We start from the raw sequence: 17142 nt of genomic DNA, 5'->3' as shown, positions 1-17142 counted from the left end.
CTAGACTCTGCCTCAGCCCCACACCCCACCTGAGGCTTGCCTGCTTCAGGTTCCAGTAGAGGGGACTGTACCTGCGACTCAGGGCGGCTGCTCTTCCAGATGAGCTCGGCTCCCACTGACACCTTGAGTCCCTGGTTGTGTCCCAGACAGGGATGTTACCCAGATCTGCAGGGCCTTAGTGAGGTCACACCTTGACAGCCAACCAGCCAGACACAACCGGTCATGCTGTTTCCATCCCTTCTCCCAGCATCCTGCCCTCCTCCGGGCTGTGGAGCCTGTTGGCTCAAGGCCTCACAGGAGGGAGTTTCCTTCTAATTCAGCTGGACCATGGATGGAAATGCAGCCCCTGCATCCTAGGACAACACTAGGAAGTGTTGGGGAGAATCACATTTTCAAAGGGCTGAGAGGAACTTGGCTATCTTCTAGTCCAACTCTCGTTTTACAGAGGAGAAAACGGAGGCCCAGGGAGAGGAAAAAGAGAGGAAAAGAATTATCTACATATTTCCAGTTATCTTCTCAGTTCATGTCCCTATGCTGCCTTCTCTGGCTCCTTGAGCAAAACACAAATGAAGATGAGTTGGGCAGGTGCTGGCACTCAAGAGGTTGGGCTCAGGCTCACAGATGGGCTCAGAGCATGAGAGACCCTCGTGCTGGGTGGGCGGAGGTTAAGCCTGTTTGCACAGTCTCCTGATACTCCAGGCCTCCCAGTTCCTCTCTGGCTTTATTTTGTTCCCTGAGAGCACTGAATTGTCAGCTCTAATCCTTCCGAAAGCGCAGTGTTTTTCAGGCGCTCTGTGTAAGTGAAACCCTAATCCCAAGGAAAACGGCCACTTAAGCCTCTGCAGCATTAGGCTGTTCTCCGAGCCTGCAGGATTTCCCCCCTCCCTACCTGCCCGCCCAGCCGCCACCGCCACAGGGGAGGAGAGGGGAGGATTCAGGCTGAAGGCACGCAAAGCCCTCTCAGAAGTGACAATAGTGACGGAGCTTGCCTCCCAAATCTCTGGGTTGCAAAAGCACTGGCTTGTTTGTCCTGAGGCTACAACTAATTGTGGAGGAGGAAGGGATTCTAGCTACCCTGGGAAAGGGGTGGGGGGTCTTCCTGTCACCTTGGAGGTGGCTGGCGCTCTGGGGGAAACAGGTTTCAGGTCTTGCCTAGGTGGCTTTGAGGCCACTGGGACATTTCGGAGCCCTTGGTACCAACACATACCTGTTTCATTGGGACAGCACTTTTTAGGATTTCTGGTCATTCAACAAATGTTGGGTTGACTGACCTTACTTTTACTTAGCCAACATTTTCTTTTTAAAAAGTACCAAACAATGGACTAAACAAGCTTAGTGCTGGGTGATCCTTTTTTGGAGAATTCTCCTGTGGGACACCCCAATCATCCAAATGACATCTACAGAAGCTGAAAGGGTCCCTATAACCTAGCGAATCGTGAAAGCAGTGGCCAGTATTCTCAACTGGGCAACCCTTTATTGGCCTGAGTTGGCTACTGTTATGCATTTGATAGCAAGATCATTATTTCTTAGAAAATATTTTGATTCAAATTCAGACTGGCCTCTCTCTCTCTCTCTCTCTCTCTCCCTTTCTCTCTCTCTCTCTCTCTCTCATCTCTAAATGAACAAGTGAGACCATCCTTAGAGAAATAAGCACTCTGTTTGGCATGTTCAACTTTTGGGCCTCATGGACAGAGGGAAGAGATGAAGGGAGGGGGTAAGAAGAAAGTCCCAAGGTTATGGGCCAAATCTGAGCTCAGCATAGAAGACACCAGAATCACATCTTTGCTAAGATGCAAACCCTTCCTTTGTCACCCCCCTTACGATGCTCCTCCCTCTGCAGCCCCATTCGTAGCCTGGGTACTTCAGCCATGGCATGCTCCTGGGGAAGGCAGCCCAGCAGCACAGGGTGGCTGGCAGGCACAGACAAGGACATGGGGCAGGGACCTGGGATTGTGGTGGCACCGTTTTTATTCTGGTCAAATTTGGCCTGACTCCGATTCTGGTCCCTAGGGTGGATTAGTGCTTCTTCTTTTCAACATCTTTTACCTCTGGCAGTGGACTGGATAAAGAAGGAAGGGAAGGAGGCCTGATCTGACTCCCGAGGCTGCAGGCTCAAGGCAGCCACCTATCTGTCAATGTCTCATTGCTATGGAAATGCCCCTATAATTAAATCAGAGCTGAGGTTGGGGGCTGGAGGTCCTTGGGGATGTGGCTAGCAGACTCAGGGATGTCTGGAGGAGGCCAGTCTCTTTTCTTGGGACCCACACAGCCTAAGCAAAGGGTCTAGGGCATGTGGGTGCTGAGGAGCAGCCCTCTGGCTTGCTTTGGCCTCTGCAGTAAAGGGCTCTCTGACTTGCCACATGTCTGAAGTTGCCCTAGCCCTCTCCTTTCAAGGAGAGGAACTGTGATGTCTGTGCCCTAAATTCCTCTAGCTAATCAGGGGCTATGAGCTGACAGACAAGACCAGGAGACTCCCAGCCTCCTTCAGAAACATTTCTCAGTCTTTATTGCCCTCTCCTCCCCCAGGGGCTGGCCAAGGGCTAAGCTGTTTGTTTTATGGAGGGAAATGCAGTTGCCTTGGAAGGGGGTTGTTAACTACAGGAAAGAGGCAGTTCCTGGAGGTCCTTAGGATGCCCTGAGTAGGAGGAGGAGGTTTCCCAGGGTCCACACCTCTGTCTGCTAAAAGGCCACATTGCTGATCATCTCAGATGTGGGTGAGGAGGCTGAACTTCTAAGAGTCGGTGATTCTTTCTCAGAAGCTACACTGCTCACATTGGTCCCCCGCTGCTGGCCAGCTGTGAGCTTTGCCTCTCCAGCCTCCCCCACCTCGGCTCAAATTGGCCAACTTCTGGGAGACCAGCCTCTTCTGCTCCCTCTCCCTGCCTTGGCCACTTTCCTCTTGGGCAGCAACCACATCTCTTCCTGGGTCTTAGTTACAGCTTCCTTCAAAACTGGAGTCTCCAAGAATTAAGAGACATTTCTCCCAAGCTCTTGAATAAAATACCTTCCCCCCACCAGGATGGGGAAGCTAATGAGGCTTCCCACCTGACCCCACCCCACTGGGGAGGAAGGTACTGTCCCCGTCTTTAGCTGTCTAATATTCAGACATTTTCCCAAAGACAAGATAAAATTCTCTGCTGAGACTTAGCAGTCTGGGAGCCTGGATAATCCTGGAGCAGGCTCTACTTTCAGAGTTGCCTGAGGCTCAGCTCTTTCCAAGCCTCCTGGACCCCAAAGCAATTAGCTATAGGTGTGGCCCTCATTCTCTGCCCTTTTTGATCTCCATTATCTGACAATTTGCTGAGCATTGGTGGGAAGGGTCTGGGGGATCTGGATCTGTGATAAAGACACAATTGATGCTTCCCTTTGATCTTTTTTAGAATATTAAACATGCTGAGCTTACAGTGCTTTTGGAATATTCTGTTGTCTCCAGTTCCTGGGGGGCTGTTAACTATTCTATTTATCGCTTCTACTAACTTTCCTTTTTGATAGTTTGTATCATATGAAGTGTGAGCTTTTTTTTACAGTAATCTCATCATTAGTGGTGGATTTCTTTTCTGCTGTGGGAGTCCCATGTGCCCTGGATTGTAGAATGTCCCTACAAAGGTTTGTCATTGCTCCTGCTGAGGCTTCAGAATGGGTTACTATCCTGGGCAAATTTTTATGTAAGTTCCTGGCTTGGGTTTCCTGCAACAAACTCATGGTCTAAATTTGGACCCTGATCTGGCATCAGGCTTGGGGTCTCCATGTCTTATGGTGACATTCCCAACTGCCCCCTTCCTTGTTTCCCTGGGCTACTGGGACAAGTGTATGTGCTCGCCTTTCACGGACAGTGTAGTCCCTATTCTGTTCCTCGCTTTATGCAGGATGATACTTCTAGCTTCCCGATTCCCAAAGTCACGTTCCCTGACTGGTGTGTTACAGCCCCGTCCTCTCCCAGTCCCCTATCCCTCCAGTGTGATACCAGCCCTGACTAGGGTGTTTTAACCCCGTCCTCTCCCAGTCGGAGTCTCCCTCCAGTGTGATACCAGTGGCCTCTCCGATACTGACCTGGCTTTGGGTTCCCCTCTATTTCTGGCACCAAAGAGTGAGGTTTGGCTGCGTATTAACATTTTTTGTTGTTATATTTTATTCAATTATGTTTTGGTAAGTTTAGCCTGCCTAGTTCCTGGACATCAATCTCATTCCTCCGTTACCTCTCTGTGACTAAAACACAGGCGGTGAGACCTACACTTGCTCAAGGCTCAGCCAGCGCATGGTAGCAATGCCCACTAGAGGCCAGTGAAGCCTGCTGGGTACAGTGGCTCCAGGGACTGGTGCTTTCCCTAGCTTCTAGACCAAGCTTGTCCAATCCACAGCCCGCAGGCCACGTGCTGCCCAGGACAGCTTTGAATGTGGTCCAACACAAATTCGTAAACTTTCTTCAAACATTGTGAGTGTTTTTTTTTTTTTTTGAAACAACAACAACAACAACTCATCAGCTATCTTAGTGTTAGTGTATTTTACATGTGGCCCAAGACAATGCTTCTCCTTCCAAAGTGGCCCAGGGAAGCCAAAAGATTGGCCAACCCTTTTCTAGGGAGCATGGGACTATACAGTCTCTGATTTCCTGCAGCATGGTCCCTTGCATCTGTGCTCTCTCCTTCAGAGTAGAGTTGCACTGGGTCAAGGGACTCTCTAATGCTCAGAAACATCCCCAGCGACTGGGAATCCTGCAGTAAGTTCTCGTCTTCTCCTCCCAGATCAACATCACTGCCAGCATCTCTGCAGGCTCCTCATCACTGCAGCCCCGGCCAGGCATGGGGAGGGAGGGTCAAGGTGAGAAAGGCATGGGGAACAGGGGCTATCTTTTCTACCAGGGATGGGAGACTTTAAGGAATGAAGGCTCCAGCATGCAGTTAGAGCCAGAGTCCTCACTGTAGCTGGCCTGACCCGGGGAGACCTGAGACTACTGAGAGGTGGATGGCAGACCCCTCGGGGTCCTTTGGAGGGTCAAGAAGGTGGTGAAAGGTACCAGCCACAGCCAGCCAACCTGAAAAAGCCTGGGGCCAGAGTGCCCCTGACCCATTCTCTCATGTAGCTAGTCCCTTTTTCTTTATCGCTTAGGAGAGACTCGGCTCCGTTCCAGACCAGCAGCCTAGAGCCGTGGGCTGGAGAGAAGAGAGGCCGCTGAGCTAGAGCAGCCCAGCGGCGGAAGGAAAAGTGGGTGATAAATTTAAATAACCAGCTTGACTTGGCAGCTTGCTGAGTTGTGATGCAGTGAAATTAAAATCTCGGCAGAACTTGCAAACACTACCCAGCAAAATCAGTCTCTCTCCTTGGTTTCCTGATGGAAGCGGGGGGTGCTATGGGGCTGAGCCCTAGCCTCTGGCAGCCACCCTTGCTTGCAATGTGATTAGCTGTGTCCTGGCCCACTGGGCCCCACGCTCCCTCCACACAATAGTCCAGGTTCCTCTCTCCTCTCAGTCCTGACCTTGTGGAACAGCTGCATCAAGTGGCTGGTGAAGTTTGAAATCAGCCTCCAGTGCCAGGAGGTGGCAGGAATCTCAATAAGGTCTGGCTTTTCGGGTTGGGCTCGGGCATCCCCTCATCCCCTCAGCTTTGCAGCCGCAGCAGCCAGGCCCGGGGAAGAAGATGAGCAGCGTGCCTGAGACGTGGAGGGTGAAGAGCGCTCCTTGAACAGCTTGGCACTCCTATACCAGGCTATGGGCGCAGGGTGACCTCACAGCTCCCTTACCTTTAGCACACACCTGACCAGAATCACCCACCCACCTGAAAGAGCCTCCTTTTCTCTTCTCCCACCAAAGCCCTTGATATTTGCCAACAAAGTAAGCTTTTAAAGACTCTTTGAGGGCAATGTCCACAAATATACTAAGGGCCTCTCCCACACCCCAGCGCTGCCTAGAGCCCAGTTCTCACAGATGCCAGCATCTTTCTAGAAGAACTCATCCAAGGCCCACTGTCTCGTGTCTGTTCTCCTTGCATCACTGCTCACTGCTCACTGCTACCCACAGTGTCCTGGCCTGAAGGCCAACACGCTGGACCCACTGCTGAGATGGACCACGGAGTCTCTATGCAATGCCCCATTGCTCACCTTGACAGTACCTCTAGCAAATTCTGTTTGTCCCCATAATAAACACATCATAAATCATTCATCTTTAATAGATTATGCAAATTAGGAGGACATAAAATCAACAAAGATCAATAACTGCAGCAGTTTAATTGCCAGCAAAAACATTTTAAGAATGAGCATAATCTGCAGCTCTTTCTCGGGTAATGGCACTATTAATCCAAACACTGGATCTTGGCCTAAGTGTGGAAAAATCATTCCCTACCCCTATCCCCATCTCCCCTCCCCCACCTCTCCACACTCTTCTCTCTTTTTGGTAATTTCCAGTTTCTGAGCGAGTTTCCCCGTCATTACCACTGGTGAACAGCTCCGAATGTTAATGGTTCTGCTTTTGTTACTCCTCGCTTGATTGAAATGTCGCATACAGATTGAGATGTTAGTGCTAACTTGCCACCTGGGAATGTCAAGCTGGGTCTGAAATGAACTTTTCTCACACTTGGATCCAGATGGATCAGCCGGAGATGTTCCCAGGCTGAGCTGGGACTGTTCCAGGGCCATGGGGGGGAGGCGAGTGGGGGTTGCTCAAGGTGGAGGCTCTTCTCTGCACCAGCCCCTGGGTCTCCTGCAGCAGGAGCCCTACCCTGAAGATCCGTATCTCCATCCCAGGAAGTCCTCACCTTCTGGACTGTGGCCTGAGCAGCACGGGGCAGCACAGATGGGGTTAGAGAAGTCTCCCGGGTTCTCTTTTACCAGGGCCTGGAGTGGCCATCTTTGGGAAGTGACCGCTGTACCTCCGAGCAGGTCAGGAGAAAGGTGGCCTGGCCTGGGCCATCTCTCTGCCTCGAGTCAGAATACCTAGCAGGTCAGAGAGCTTCCCAGCTGGGCGAAGCATGGCTCATACCGAGGGCCATTTGGTCATGGGCTATGTCCTGACCCAGCTAACCCAGCTAAGGTGGTCACTCTGGAAAGCCCAGTCCAGGTCTCCAGCACTTCCAGAACTCGACCTGACTCCCTAGCCAAAGAGCCCTACTCCGTCTAGGCTGGGAACAGTTGTACCAGTACAGCCCCTTAGGGAGAGGCTGGGAAAGCTGCTGGGGATCTCCTAAGCCCCCAGGTAGAGGCTGGGTGGCCACTGGTAGCCCAGCTCAGGCTCAAGGGCAGCCACACTCAGACCAGCTCCCAGGCAGAACCAGGGCCCAGTCCTAGAGTGGCCACGCCTGTTCCCTGCGTTTGCCGCTGGCTGTGCAGCTGGGCTGCCGGGTCCCCAGCCCGCCTCCGCTTGCCTCGCTCGGCAGGTAACGCCTCAGTGTCTCCCAATCCCCACCGAGATCCTTCTCAATCATCCTGTCTCCCAAGGAACAAACGGCACATTGGCTTTAGTGTCTCCAGAATAATTAGGTGAATTTTAATAACACCTCAATGTGTGTCTCTCCCACTTGGGCACTCTTCCTGGCCTGGAAACCCTTCTGCAGTGGCACCGCCTTCCACAGCCTGGAGCTCTGCTACCTTCCCTGGACCCCATCTCCCCTTCCAAACTAGCTGCCCCGCTACTCTTCATCTGTAGGGGCTCCTGGTCATGCGCCGCTAGCCCTGCATTTGACTGTAGGCCAAGCCTGATCCCACCTGGCCTTGAAATCACACCTTGGTGTCAGTGACTTCCCTGGGAAGCAAGAGGAAGGCTGGAATAATTGTACTCATCTGAAACTCTACAGAGCTGAGTGCCATGCCCTCAAGCCCAAAGCCATGGTCACCCGTGCTGCCTGGAGGAAGTGGGAAGCAGGTCCCCCAGGAGCCTTGGGGACACACATGTTGGAGGCTGGACCCTGGGTACTCAAGCTCCACTCTGACCAGCCTGGCCTATTTGCCTTCTGCAGATGTCCTAACAGGAGGCTCATGATTCTGGGCAACTTGGGAGAGGGAAGAAAAACAGGCAGAGGGAGAGGCAAAGGACAGGAGGAAGAACTGGCAGCAGTCCCTCCTAGCGTCAGCCTTTCCTTTCCAGGTTGGAGCCCACAGACACCCTGACCCCAGTTTTTTTCTCCCCACATCTGCACACACCTGTTCAGGAAGGACCCTGATTTTAGGAGCCTCATTCTCTCTGCAAATATCATGGTGGGGAACCTGCCCATCACACTGGGCCCCAGATGGCATGGGCTGAGACACGCCCCACTGAACGCAGTGCCCCCACCCTCCTGGAAACCCCCTTACCGGTCACAACAGGGTATGTCTGCGTGCCTGACACGTTACTGCCCAGCTCAGGGTTGGTGGATGCAGATAGACTCGACTTGACTTCATCAAGCCCAGGGGTCAGGGCTGGGAGGGAGTACTCGTTCCCCTGGGAGGAGAGAGAAAAGTGACAGCTCTCTATTGATGCATACACAGAGAAAGGGCTCGGTGTGCAGATGGGGAGGAGGAACGGGGAGCCCTCCCAGATGGGGTAGAAAGAGATGGTGGGGCAGAGGGAGGGGAGATGGCAGGGGCTTGGCGGATGATGGCAGGTTTTGTGCTAGTAGGAGCAGACCTGACTTGGTGAAGCTGGAGACGCAGTGCCCTTTACCATTTTGGGCTGTTATGCCAGCACCCTGCCTCGGTGTAGCATCTCCTGCCTAAGCAGGAAGGTAGGGTGTAGGAGTGGGGATCCCCTTGTTGAGAGGCACGGGATGTCGAGGAGCCTTGGGGAGGAGAGGGAACCATGACATGATGGCAGAGCCAGTAGCCAGGGGAAGGACCTAGTGGGGCCTCCAGCCTGGCACTGCTGGCTGATCGGGTACGGGTGCCCCTTTTTAAAAAACAAACAATGACAGCCCCATGGGCCCCTTGCTCTCTGCCTGTGCACTGGGGTATGAAATTGGGGAGGGGGAGAGTCCACATGGCTAACAGAAGGGTAGGAGGGGGCCAGTCATTGACTCTGAAAGGGTGTCCTGCCCGAAACACTCGGGTAATTGCCTTTTTATTGCAGCCACCGCCAAGCCAGACCCCAGAGCTGGGCAGACCAGGAGCCTGCACAAAGCAGGAAAAGTTGCTCTGATTAATATTACGTTAAATTAAAACTGATTTTCTGCTCTTTCGGGTCTGTTTTTTTCCCTTCCACTTCCTGGCCCCCCCAGAGGACCCCCTCCCCTCCATGGCTGGACGGGATTGCCTCGTCATTTCCAATTCCTTCTCGTATTGATCTTCCTGTAGAAATCAGTTTTGTAATTAGCTGCAAATTAGGCCTTCTACTGGGGGTGAAGCTGCCCCCTGATTTATCACCAGAGTAATTCGCTGTGATCGGAGAGAAATTAAAATGAACTCAATTAGGCTTCGGATTTGCTTTATGGGCCCTGCTCTGAGTTTCAGGGGGAAAAATGACTGTGCTGGTGTTTAATAGTCTAATGAAAGTAAATAAAGGTTATTCATTGTAATACAGCCGGGGACTCGGGGAGGGTGCACCGAGCCGCCCGCCTCGGCCGGCTCCTCCTTTGTTGGTTTATGGCTCAGGGCACCTTAAAAAGACTTTTGATTTTTGTTTTATGAAGACAAACAGCTTATGAGATAAAAGGGCGGGCGGGGAGAAAGGCGAGTGGCTGGGAGCTGTTGGAGTCTTAGAGTGGAACTGTGCCGTGCGACGCCTGTGGGGCTGCATGGATGTGCATGTGTGTGTGCGCGTGCAGGCGTGCAAGCACAGCGATGCCGTGTTGTGACTGTGGGCCTGGCCTGGGCTGCATGTGTGGGAGGGATGGGAGTGTGCCCCTGTGTTTGAGCGGGTGTGCCAGGGGCTCCACCCAGCAGCATATGTGGGTGGACGCGTGTACTAGAGGTATACTGGGCTGGTGATCTGGGCGCAGCGCACACCCAGTGGCTCCATGTGGCTATCGGGGCTAGTGAGTACTATGGGCTATGGGAAAGGGGAACAGGTGGATGGTGGTGTGTGGGCATATGCACTCCAGCACATGGAAAAGTCTGGAGGTGGTTTCTGCGTCATGTGTTTTACTGGTGTGTTGTATGCTGTGTCCCGTGCTGTGTGTTCTGGGCTGCTAGGTGTAAGCAGAAAGTGCTGGGTGTAAGTGGTGATCTGCCAGCCTGCCTAGGGTTCCATTGAATGGCTGGCTTAGGGAGCAGGAGGCAGGCACAGGCAGGCTCTCCTGACACTGGGCAAGGAGAGCTCCACAGACCAGCATAGACTTTCTGTGGGACCCTTAGGGGGTGTGGGCAAGGGACACAGTAAGAGGACGTTCCTGAGTACTCCATGCTAGAACCACGGAAAGGCAGAGCTAGAAGGGACTTGACAAATGCTACATCTAAGCCCTCCATTCTATAAATGGGGAAATTGAGGCTCTGAACAGAGATTTCTCCAGGGCCATACTCTCACACCCAGAACTCATCATTTCGAATTACTGTATACAGACCATAATGATTTGTCTTAATGATACCATACTGTCTCGTGTGAGCCTGTTCACACTGCACACACAATGAGCACACTTGTGTAACACATACAATGCTGGCTGTGCACGTGGTGTTTGGTGAACAAGTTCTTGAGAGGCCTTGCTCTGCCCGTCTCCTTTCTACTTCTGCAAGCAGTAAGCTCCCTCCTCACCTGTTCTGATTTGATGTGCTCTGATGCCTGGAAGACGTCAGGATAGGAAGGACGCTCAAAGACCCGATCCAAAGCTTCCAGCTGCTGCTGGGTGAAGGTGTCCGCTCGCAAGTGCTTCCGCAAACTGTCCACACCACTCTGGGAATCTCCATTGGGGACTGAGCCCTCAGACACATCTGGAGGACACATGGACACTCGGGGCATTAGCGCCGGACCAGCAGAGGCACAGGAACAGTGCAGGGCAAAGGGGTGGCCACCTGGTTCTGGGCCATGGAGCTCTGCATCCCTATGGGACCTCCTACTCTCATCCCCCTAGGCCAGCAGGGCTGACACAGGAGGGTGGCCCTGCCTCAGAGATGTGGCTGAAGCTCAGGGAAGAGAAAGATCTGAGGACCTGGGAAGAGATGGAGCAGTCACACTGTAGGGTCGGGAAGGATTAGGCAGAGGTGGAGCCAGGGTGGGTCCTGGGGGCCAGCTCCCCAGGACATGCCTCCCTGAGCCACCCCCTGCCCCCAAGCCAGGGCCAGCCTGAAGAAGAAAGAAGCTGGATGTCTCAGACTGGCATTACTGAGCCTGTGGAGAATTGAACTTGGCTCCGAGATGAGTTTCAGTTCCACTGATTCCAAGGGTTGAAAACCATCAAATTTCCAAGGCCGAGTGTAACCTGGAGACTGGGTGAAGTAATTAACTTCGTCCCAGGGAGGAGGGGCTCTGAAGCAGAGCTGAGGCCCTCTGTTTGGGTTGGGCCAGGACTGAGGGTGGGGGGAAGCCAAGCGGGAGGAAAGAGGTGTTGCTAGAGCAGCAAAGCTCCCGCTTGGGCAGAGCCCACAGAAGGGCCCCCAGATGCCGCTGCACTCCCGCCACCTTCTTGGCCTCTGTCTCTGACCTGGAGCCGGCTCAGGCCTCCTACAGGAGCTGGCTTCTTGGTCACCTGCTTCCTCCTGCAGGTCTCCAGAGGGAGCAGAGATTTGTCGCACTGGTGCCTGCTGCCCCAAGGCTGCAGGCCAATCCTGTCTTCAGGTCCCCTTTCCCCAGGTGTTCTCACCCCTCCCCTATCCCAGTCTCCCAGCATTGGTTCCTTAAAGTTTTCAAGGTGTACAGTAGGCAATGCACCTGCTCTGCAGCCTCTCCCTGAACCCACACCTTGCAACTCTCCTGGCCCAAAGTAAGGTTCTCCCCAAACCCCATACCAGCTTGGTCACTTCTGGGCTTCCCTCAGCCCAAGACCAGCTGAGGATCCTTGGGCCTGAGGCCAGCCCATGCTGGAAGCCCAAGGGTTTTCCTCTGGGACTGTTATATATATCAGTTTATAGGTGATTATACAATATGATATAATCAATATTGCATTATATACAGTAACACCGTACAGTATCATTCAGGAGACCATAGAAAATATTACATATTGATTAACTCAGCCTGCAGCCATCCTCCCTCGCTGGCCTCCCAGACGGAGCGTGGGGTCTGCTCTGCTTTCCTAATGTGACCTCCCATCTTCCTCCATATCTATTCTGGAGAGGGTGGGAAAGCAAAGAAAGTGTGTGTGTATGTGTGTGTGTGTGTGTGTGTATGTGTGTGTGTGTGTGTGAGAGAGAGAAAGAGAGAAAGAGAGAGAGAAAGAAAGAGGGAAAGAGAGAAAGAGAGGGAGGGAAGGACAGAGATCAAGACCAGGACCACATCTGATGAAGACAGACAGAGGCAGCCTCAATGGTATTTGTTCCCATGGACACAAAACTTGATGGTTGTGTCTTTTTTCTGTGTAAGCCTCTGGAATCATTTCAGTCTTATGGGATGTATGCATCAACATATGAGCCTAAAGTTGAAGTGTGGTAAATTTATTTTTCCCTTTTGTGTGAGTATTCCATATATATGCACTCATATATAAATAAACCTCCAGATAAACAAGGGTCTATGTGTGTTGAGAATGAGAAGCTTTCTGAAAGGATGTGTGTGTCTATGTGTGATTGCATGGGGACTGTGAGGTCACATACTCTGTTTTTCCTGTGCCTGCTTCTTTTTTCGGGATGTGCCATCATCCTCATTTCATTCCCTGTAGCTATTTGCATGTCCCATTATGTCTATTTCTCCCTTCCTAGAGGCCTCCTACCTTTTGGGGAAACCCAGCTGTCAGGGCTGAGGGAGGCATCAAGTGTCTTCATATATGATTATTGCAGGGGCAGAGGGGGTGTATGTATTTGTGAACATGTGTTCACACATTATGTACATATGTGTGCGTGTGTGGCAGGATTCCCCTCACGACTCTGTGTAGATTTGTGTATATGCCTGTCTGTGTGTGGCTTGGCTCACCGTGTGTGTGTGTGTGTGTGTGTGTGTGTGTGTGTGTGTGTGTAGGGGCTGAACTGAAGCTTTGTCCTCAGGTCACTGGCTGGAGGAGTCTCTTTGCCTTCATTTATTCAGGGGCCCTTCAGATCTTGACAAATCTGTCACTCTAAATTTGCGAGAGATTATGGTGCTCTCTCCCCAGCCCGCAGAGAGGTGATATATGATATCTGCTGCCCCTATTGATTGCCTGATCTGGTGGCAGAGGCCGGCGAAATGAACTTGAAATGAACATCATGCCTCAACTCATTGTGCGTATAATACACTACTTAATCCCACATTTTTCAGCCGCTATGGAATTCAATTGATCAATCATGTTCCACTGATAGTACTGTTTTAGGGGTTATTGCTGCTCCCTCCACTCACTGACCTTTTTATTTATTTATTTTTTTGTATACTCAGGCCCTGGTGGTAAGACAGGTTACAACAGAGGGGAAGGGGGAGGGAGGGGAGGCAAAAGCTAAGGCAGCCTGCTACTGGAAGAGGTGGCAGTGGGAGGCAGGGAAGCAGAGGACAGGGAAGTGGGGAGGAGAAAGAAGGTGCTAGAGGAGAAGGAAAACAAAGTGGTGTGATGGAAGCATGGAGAGAACCCCCGCCCCCTAGAGAGGCTGGAGGAGGCTTGCGGGAACTCCTGCAGGAGAGGGAAGGCAGCAGTCATGATGAATGATGAAGGAGCATAAAAAAACTTATGGGGAGCAGGGAGGTGAGCCGCAGGGCCGGGGAGAGGTCAGCGGCGTTACTGGTGGGAGACAGACAGCCAGCTCCCCAAATCCACCACATGTCCCATAGGCTTTCCAGAGGAGGGGGTGGTATCCTTCCATCAGCTATGGAAGGAAGGGAGAAATAAAGGCAAGGAGAGAGGGCAGGAAGGGAATGAGGAAAGGAGGTTGGGAGAAGCCCTGGATCAGAAGGTCCAAGGAGGAGAAGCTCAGGGAAGTTGGCAGCCCAGAGGCACAGAAGGGCAGAAAGAAGGAGGGGAAGGAAGGGAAGAAGCTTCCACACCAGAAGCCAGAAGCTCTGGCTGGGACGAGGACACTTACTGCAGGAATAAAACCAGCTGGCTCTGCTCTCGCTGAAGGTGGGTGTCCTGCTACCTGGTGCCCAGCGCCTGGATGGGGGTGGCTTTGCAAAGGAAGAAGAGGAGGAGGAAAAGGAGAGGACAGGAGGAAGAGTAAAAAAGGAAAGAAGGAAGACAGTGCTGACCACTTGGAGGGTCGTCCCGGGAAGATGAGGAGAGAGCTCAGCATGGGACTTTCTAAGGGCAAAGTCTCAGAGGGGAAGGAAAGGGGGAAGGAAGAGGCCACTGTTAGGTGCAGCTGTTGAAGGGCTGTCTGGCAGAGCTGGGATGAAACAGGTGGAAGTAGAAGGCAATCTTAATCTGGGTTTCTAGGAAGCAGAAGACGATCTGAATCTAGTGAGCAGGGAAGGGAAGCGCGTGAGTGATTAGACACCATCCATTTCAAAGAAGATCCCCTGCACAGCAGCCCCCTTGCCCCCATGCCCAGCAGCCAGTCTGCAAGCACCTTGTGGGCAGGGACCGTGACTCATGCATTTCTGCAGCTCCAGTGTCAGGAATGGCCCAGAGTAGGTCCTCAGACTCTCCTGGGTGGCATTCAAAGCCATACCTCTGGCGGAAGGTTTTGGGACGGGCCACCTGACTGGCCTGGCACTCCAAGACACCCAGTATCTCCTCAGGCAAGCCCTTCACATCCCTGGCTAGCAGAAGATATGCCACCCCCACTGTCTGTTAGCCTCTAACAGCATCAGCTCTGACCCACAGTCCTTTCCTACTCTCAGCAAGACAAAAACGAACTTGAAATGAACATCATGCCTCAACTCATTGTGCCCATCTCTGGTGCCTCTAACAACGGACAGAGAACACTGTGTTCCTGGTGAGCAGTAGAACTTAACCCTGGGGCTGCCGAGCTGCCATCCAAAGCAGGTGGCAGAGGCTGCTTAAGGTCAGGGACTGGAGAATGCATCTAGATTTGGACTCTCCACGCCAAGAGGGCGGGAGGCTGCTGGCCAGGTGTCCTGGGCTTTCGGGAGCAATTCTGATTTCCAGTATTCTTCCCCACTCTCAGGTCACATTTTTAGCTCAGAGCTAGAAAATGTGGTGGCTGTGGATTTAATCAGACCACACACAGCAAGGAAGGGACCCTGTGCTAGTCAGTCTCCATGGAGGGAGGGTTCAGCCTCATTCTCCGTCTGCCCCCTGCCCAGCTCCCATTCCGTAGCAGCTCACAAGTATCAAGAACTGATTACAAGCCCTTACTGTAATTTACAGAGCTCATTTAATCCTTCCGACAACCCTGTGAGGGAAGTACTATGATACCCATTTTAAAGATAAGGAAGCTGAGGCAAAGAGAGGGTAAGTAGCTTGTCAAAGGCCGTGCAGCTAGTAAATGACAGCCAGATTTGAATCTGGGTCTGTCTGAGTACAGAGCCTGCCCTTTAAATCATTTCACTGTGCAGCCTGGGTGCCAAACACAGTGGGCCCAGTTGAAGGCCATTTGGCTCTATCCAGGGCACAGCCTCCCTCTCGCCGTCACTAGTTCTCTACCTGGTACCTTCCCCAAATAGAGGCTACAGCCTGTGGCACATGTGCTGACTGAATGCAAACTGTGCCCAGATGATGAGGGGATGTTGGGTCCAAATTTCATGTTACCATAACTAGCAGGGGTGGGCAGTGACTTTTCTGAGGTCACACAACTGACGAATAGGACTCCCAGGACTGGGGCCATTCCAGGTGCTCTGTCCACTGTGGAATGAGCACTCTCAAGGGAGTGAGCTGCCACAAGTCCTTTTTGAAACATGGATAGTATGTAAATAAATTAATTCAATTAAATAAACTGCTGAGTCAAAACTTTGACATAGATTATTCTTTCAAGGATGACAATTCTCATATTGTCTTCTCCTCTGACTGCTTCATATTTGCTTAGCATTTAACAAAAGGTCTTCAAAGACCTTAGGTTATATGGGCTTCCCGACCACTCTCCAAGGTAGGTAGGAATTCTAATTCCTTTTTATTGGAGAGGAAACTGAGGCTCAGAACAAATGAGGTGCAAGTGAAGTGAAGTGAGGACAAGTGACTGGCTCAAGGGGACATTTGCTGGGGAGCTTGGCACAGGGCAGGTGCCCTGACAGCTGTGGACTGAATGGATGGACAGAGCGGCTACCTGGCCAGCCAGGGCCCAGAGTATGGGGCTAATGGCAGCAGGACCCTAGTCTTCAGGCAGACGAAGAGAGCTACAAAACTAATGATCAACTTGACTGGAGGGAGAGCTGCCGGCATGGTGACAGTGGTTATTTCCTGATCACAGGCAATTTTTATTTTCTTTTCATCTAAGGTTTTCCATATCATCTAGGCCTTGTGCAATGAGTGTGTGCTACTTGTAGAATCATTATTAAAAATGTCTTTACTCCTCAACCAAAAGATCTCATCTCCTCATTCATTCAGCCCTGCTGCTCACTCTCCATCTATTCCTGGTGGCCCTGGAGTAGGGCCCTATCTCACACCTCTCACCCCATGCCAGGGCCAGTCATGAATGGAGTTGTCCAGTGGGGTCTCAGCAGCTTGAAGAGGGAGACACTCCCTGAACACTGTCTTGGGGACAGGGCTAGGGACAGAAGGGTCACTGCAAGGGACAAGAGACACTTGGGGGGGGGTGGTAATAGATAAAGTGAAACAATGGGCCAGGCATGGTGGCTCATGCCTGTAATCCCAACACTTTGGGAGGCTGAGGTTGGAGGATTGCTTGTGTCCAGGAGTTTGAGACCAGCCTGGGCAACATAGTGAGACCTCATCTCTACAAAAATAAAAAATTAGCTGGGCATGGTTGTGTGCACCTATGGTTTGAGCTACTTGGGAGGCTGAGGCAGGAGTATTGCTTGAGCCTGGGAGCTCAAGGCTGCAGTGAGCCAAGCTAGTGCCGCTGCACTCAGCCTGGACAACAGAATGAGACCCTGCCTCAAAAAAAAAAAAAAAAAGAAAAAGAAAAAGAAAATGAAAATGAAATGATGTCATTTTCTTGGTCAGAAAGCACCAAGGCTCATCAAAGTCTACAAAATCAGGATGTATGAATGGGGTTGCCCATCAAATCCCAGGAAGCAAGATGAGGTATTTGAGAAGAATTTAAGTATAGCAAACAATTACACT

General features: G+C 51.9%; 1 protein-coding gene across 5 annotated transcripts in view; it reads right to left on the bottom strand.

Annotated features, from left to right (window-relative positions):
- LOC116553803 (paired box protein Pax-2) overlaps positions 1-17142 on the bottom strand; it is a 79879-nt gene that overhangs the window by 11806 nt on the left and 50931 nt on the right. For all 5 annotated transcript variants that reach the window (XM_032281322.1, XM_032281324.1, XM_032281323.1 and 2 more), the window contains 2 exons: positions 10647-10822; positions 8279-8405 (listed from right to left, as the gene is read on the bottom strand). In XM_032281322.1, the coding sequence (XP_032137213.1) occupies positions 8279-8405; positions 10647-10822 (303 nt within the window). The remainder of the gene's footprint in view (positions 1-8278; positions 8406-10646; positions 10823-17142) is intronic.

The sequence above is a fragment of the Sapajus apella genome, unplaced genomic scaffold (assembly GCF_009761245.1).
Source record: "Sapajus apella isolate SASKATOON/1434 unplaced genomic scaffold, GSC_monkey_1.0 scaffold13, whole genome shotgun sequence".
Classification (NCBI taxonomy): Eukaryota; Metazoa; Chordata; class Mammalia; order Primates; family Cebidae; genus Sapajus; species Sapajus apella.
The sequence above is the reverse complement of the archived record's forward strand: the minus strand, read 5'-3'. Positions and strand labels throughout refer to the sequence as shown.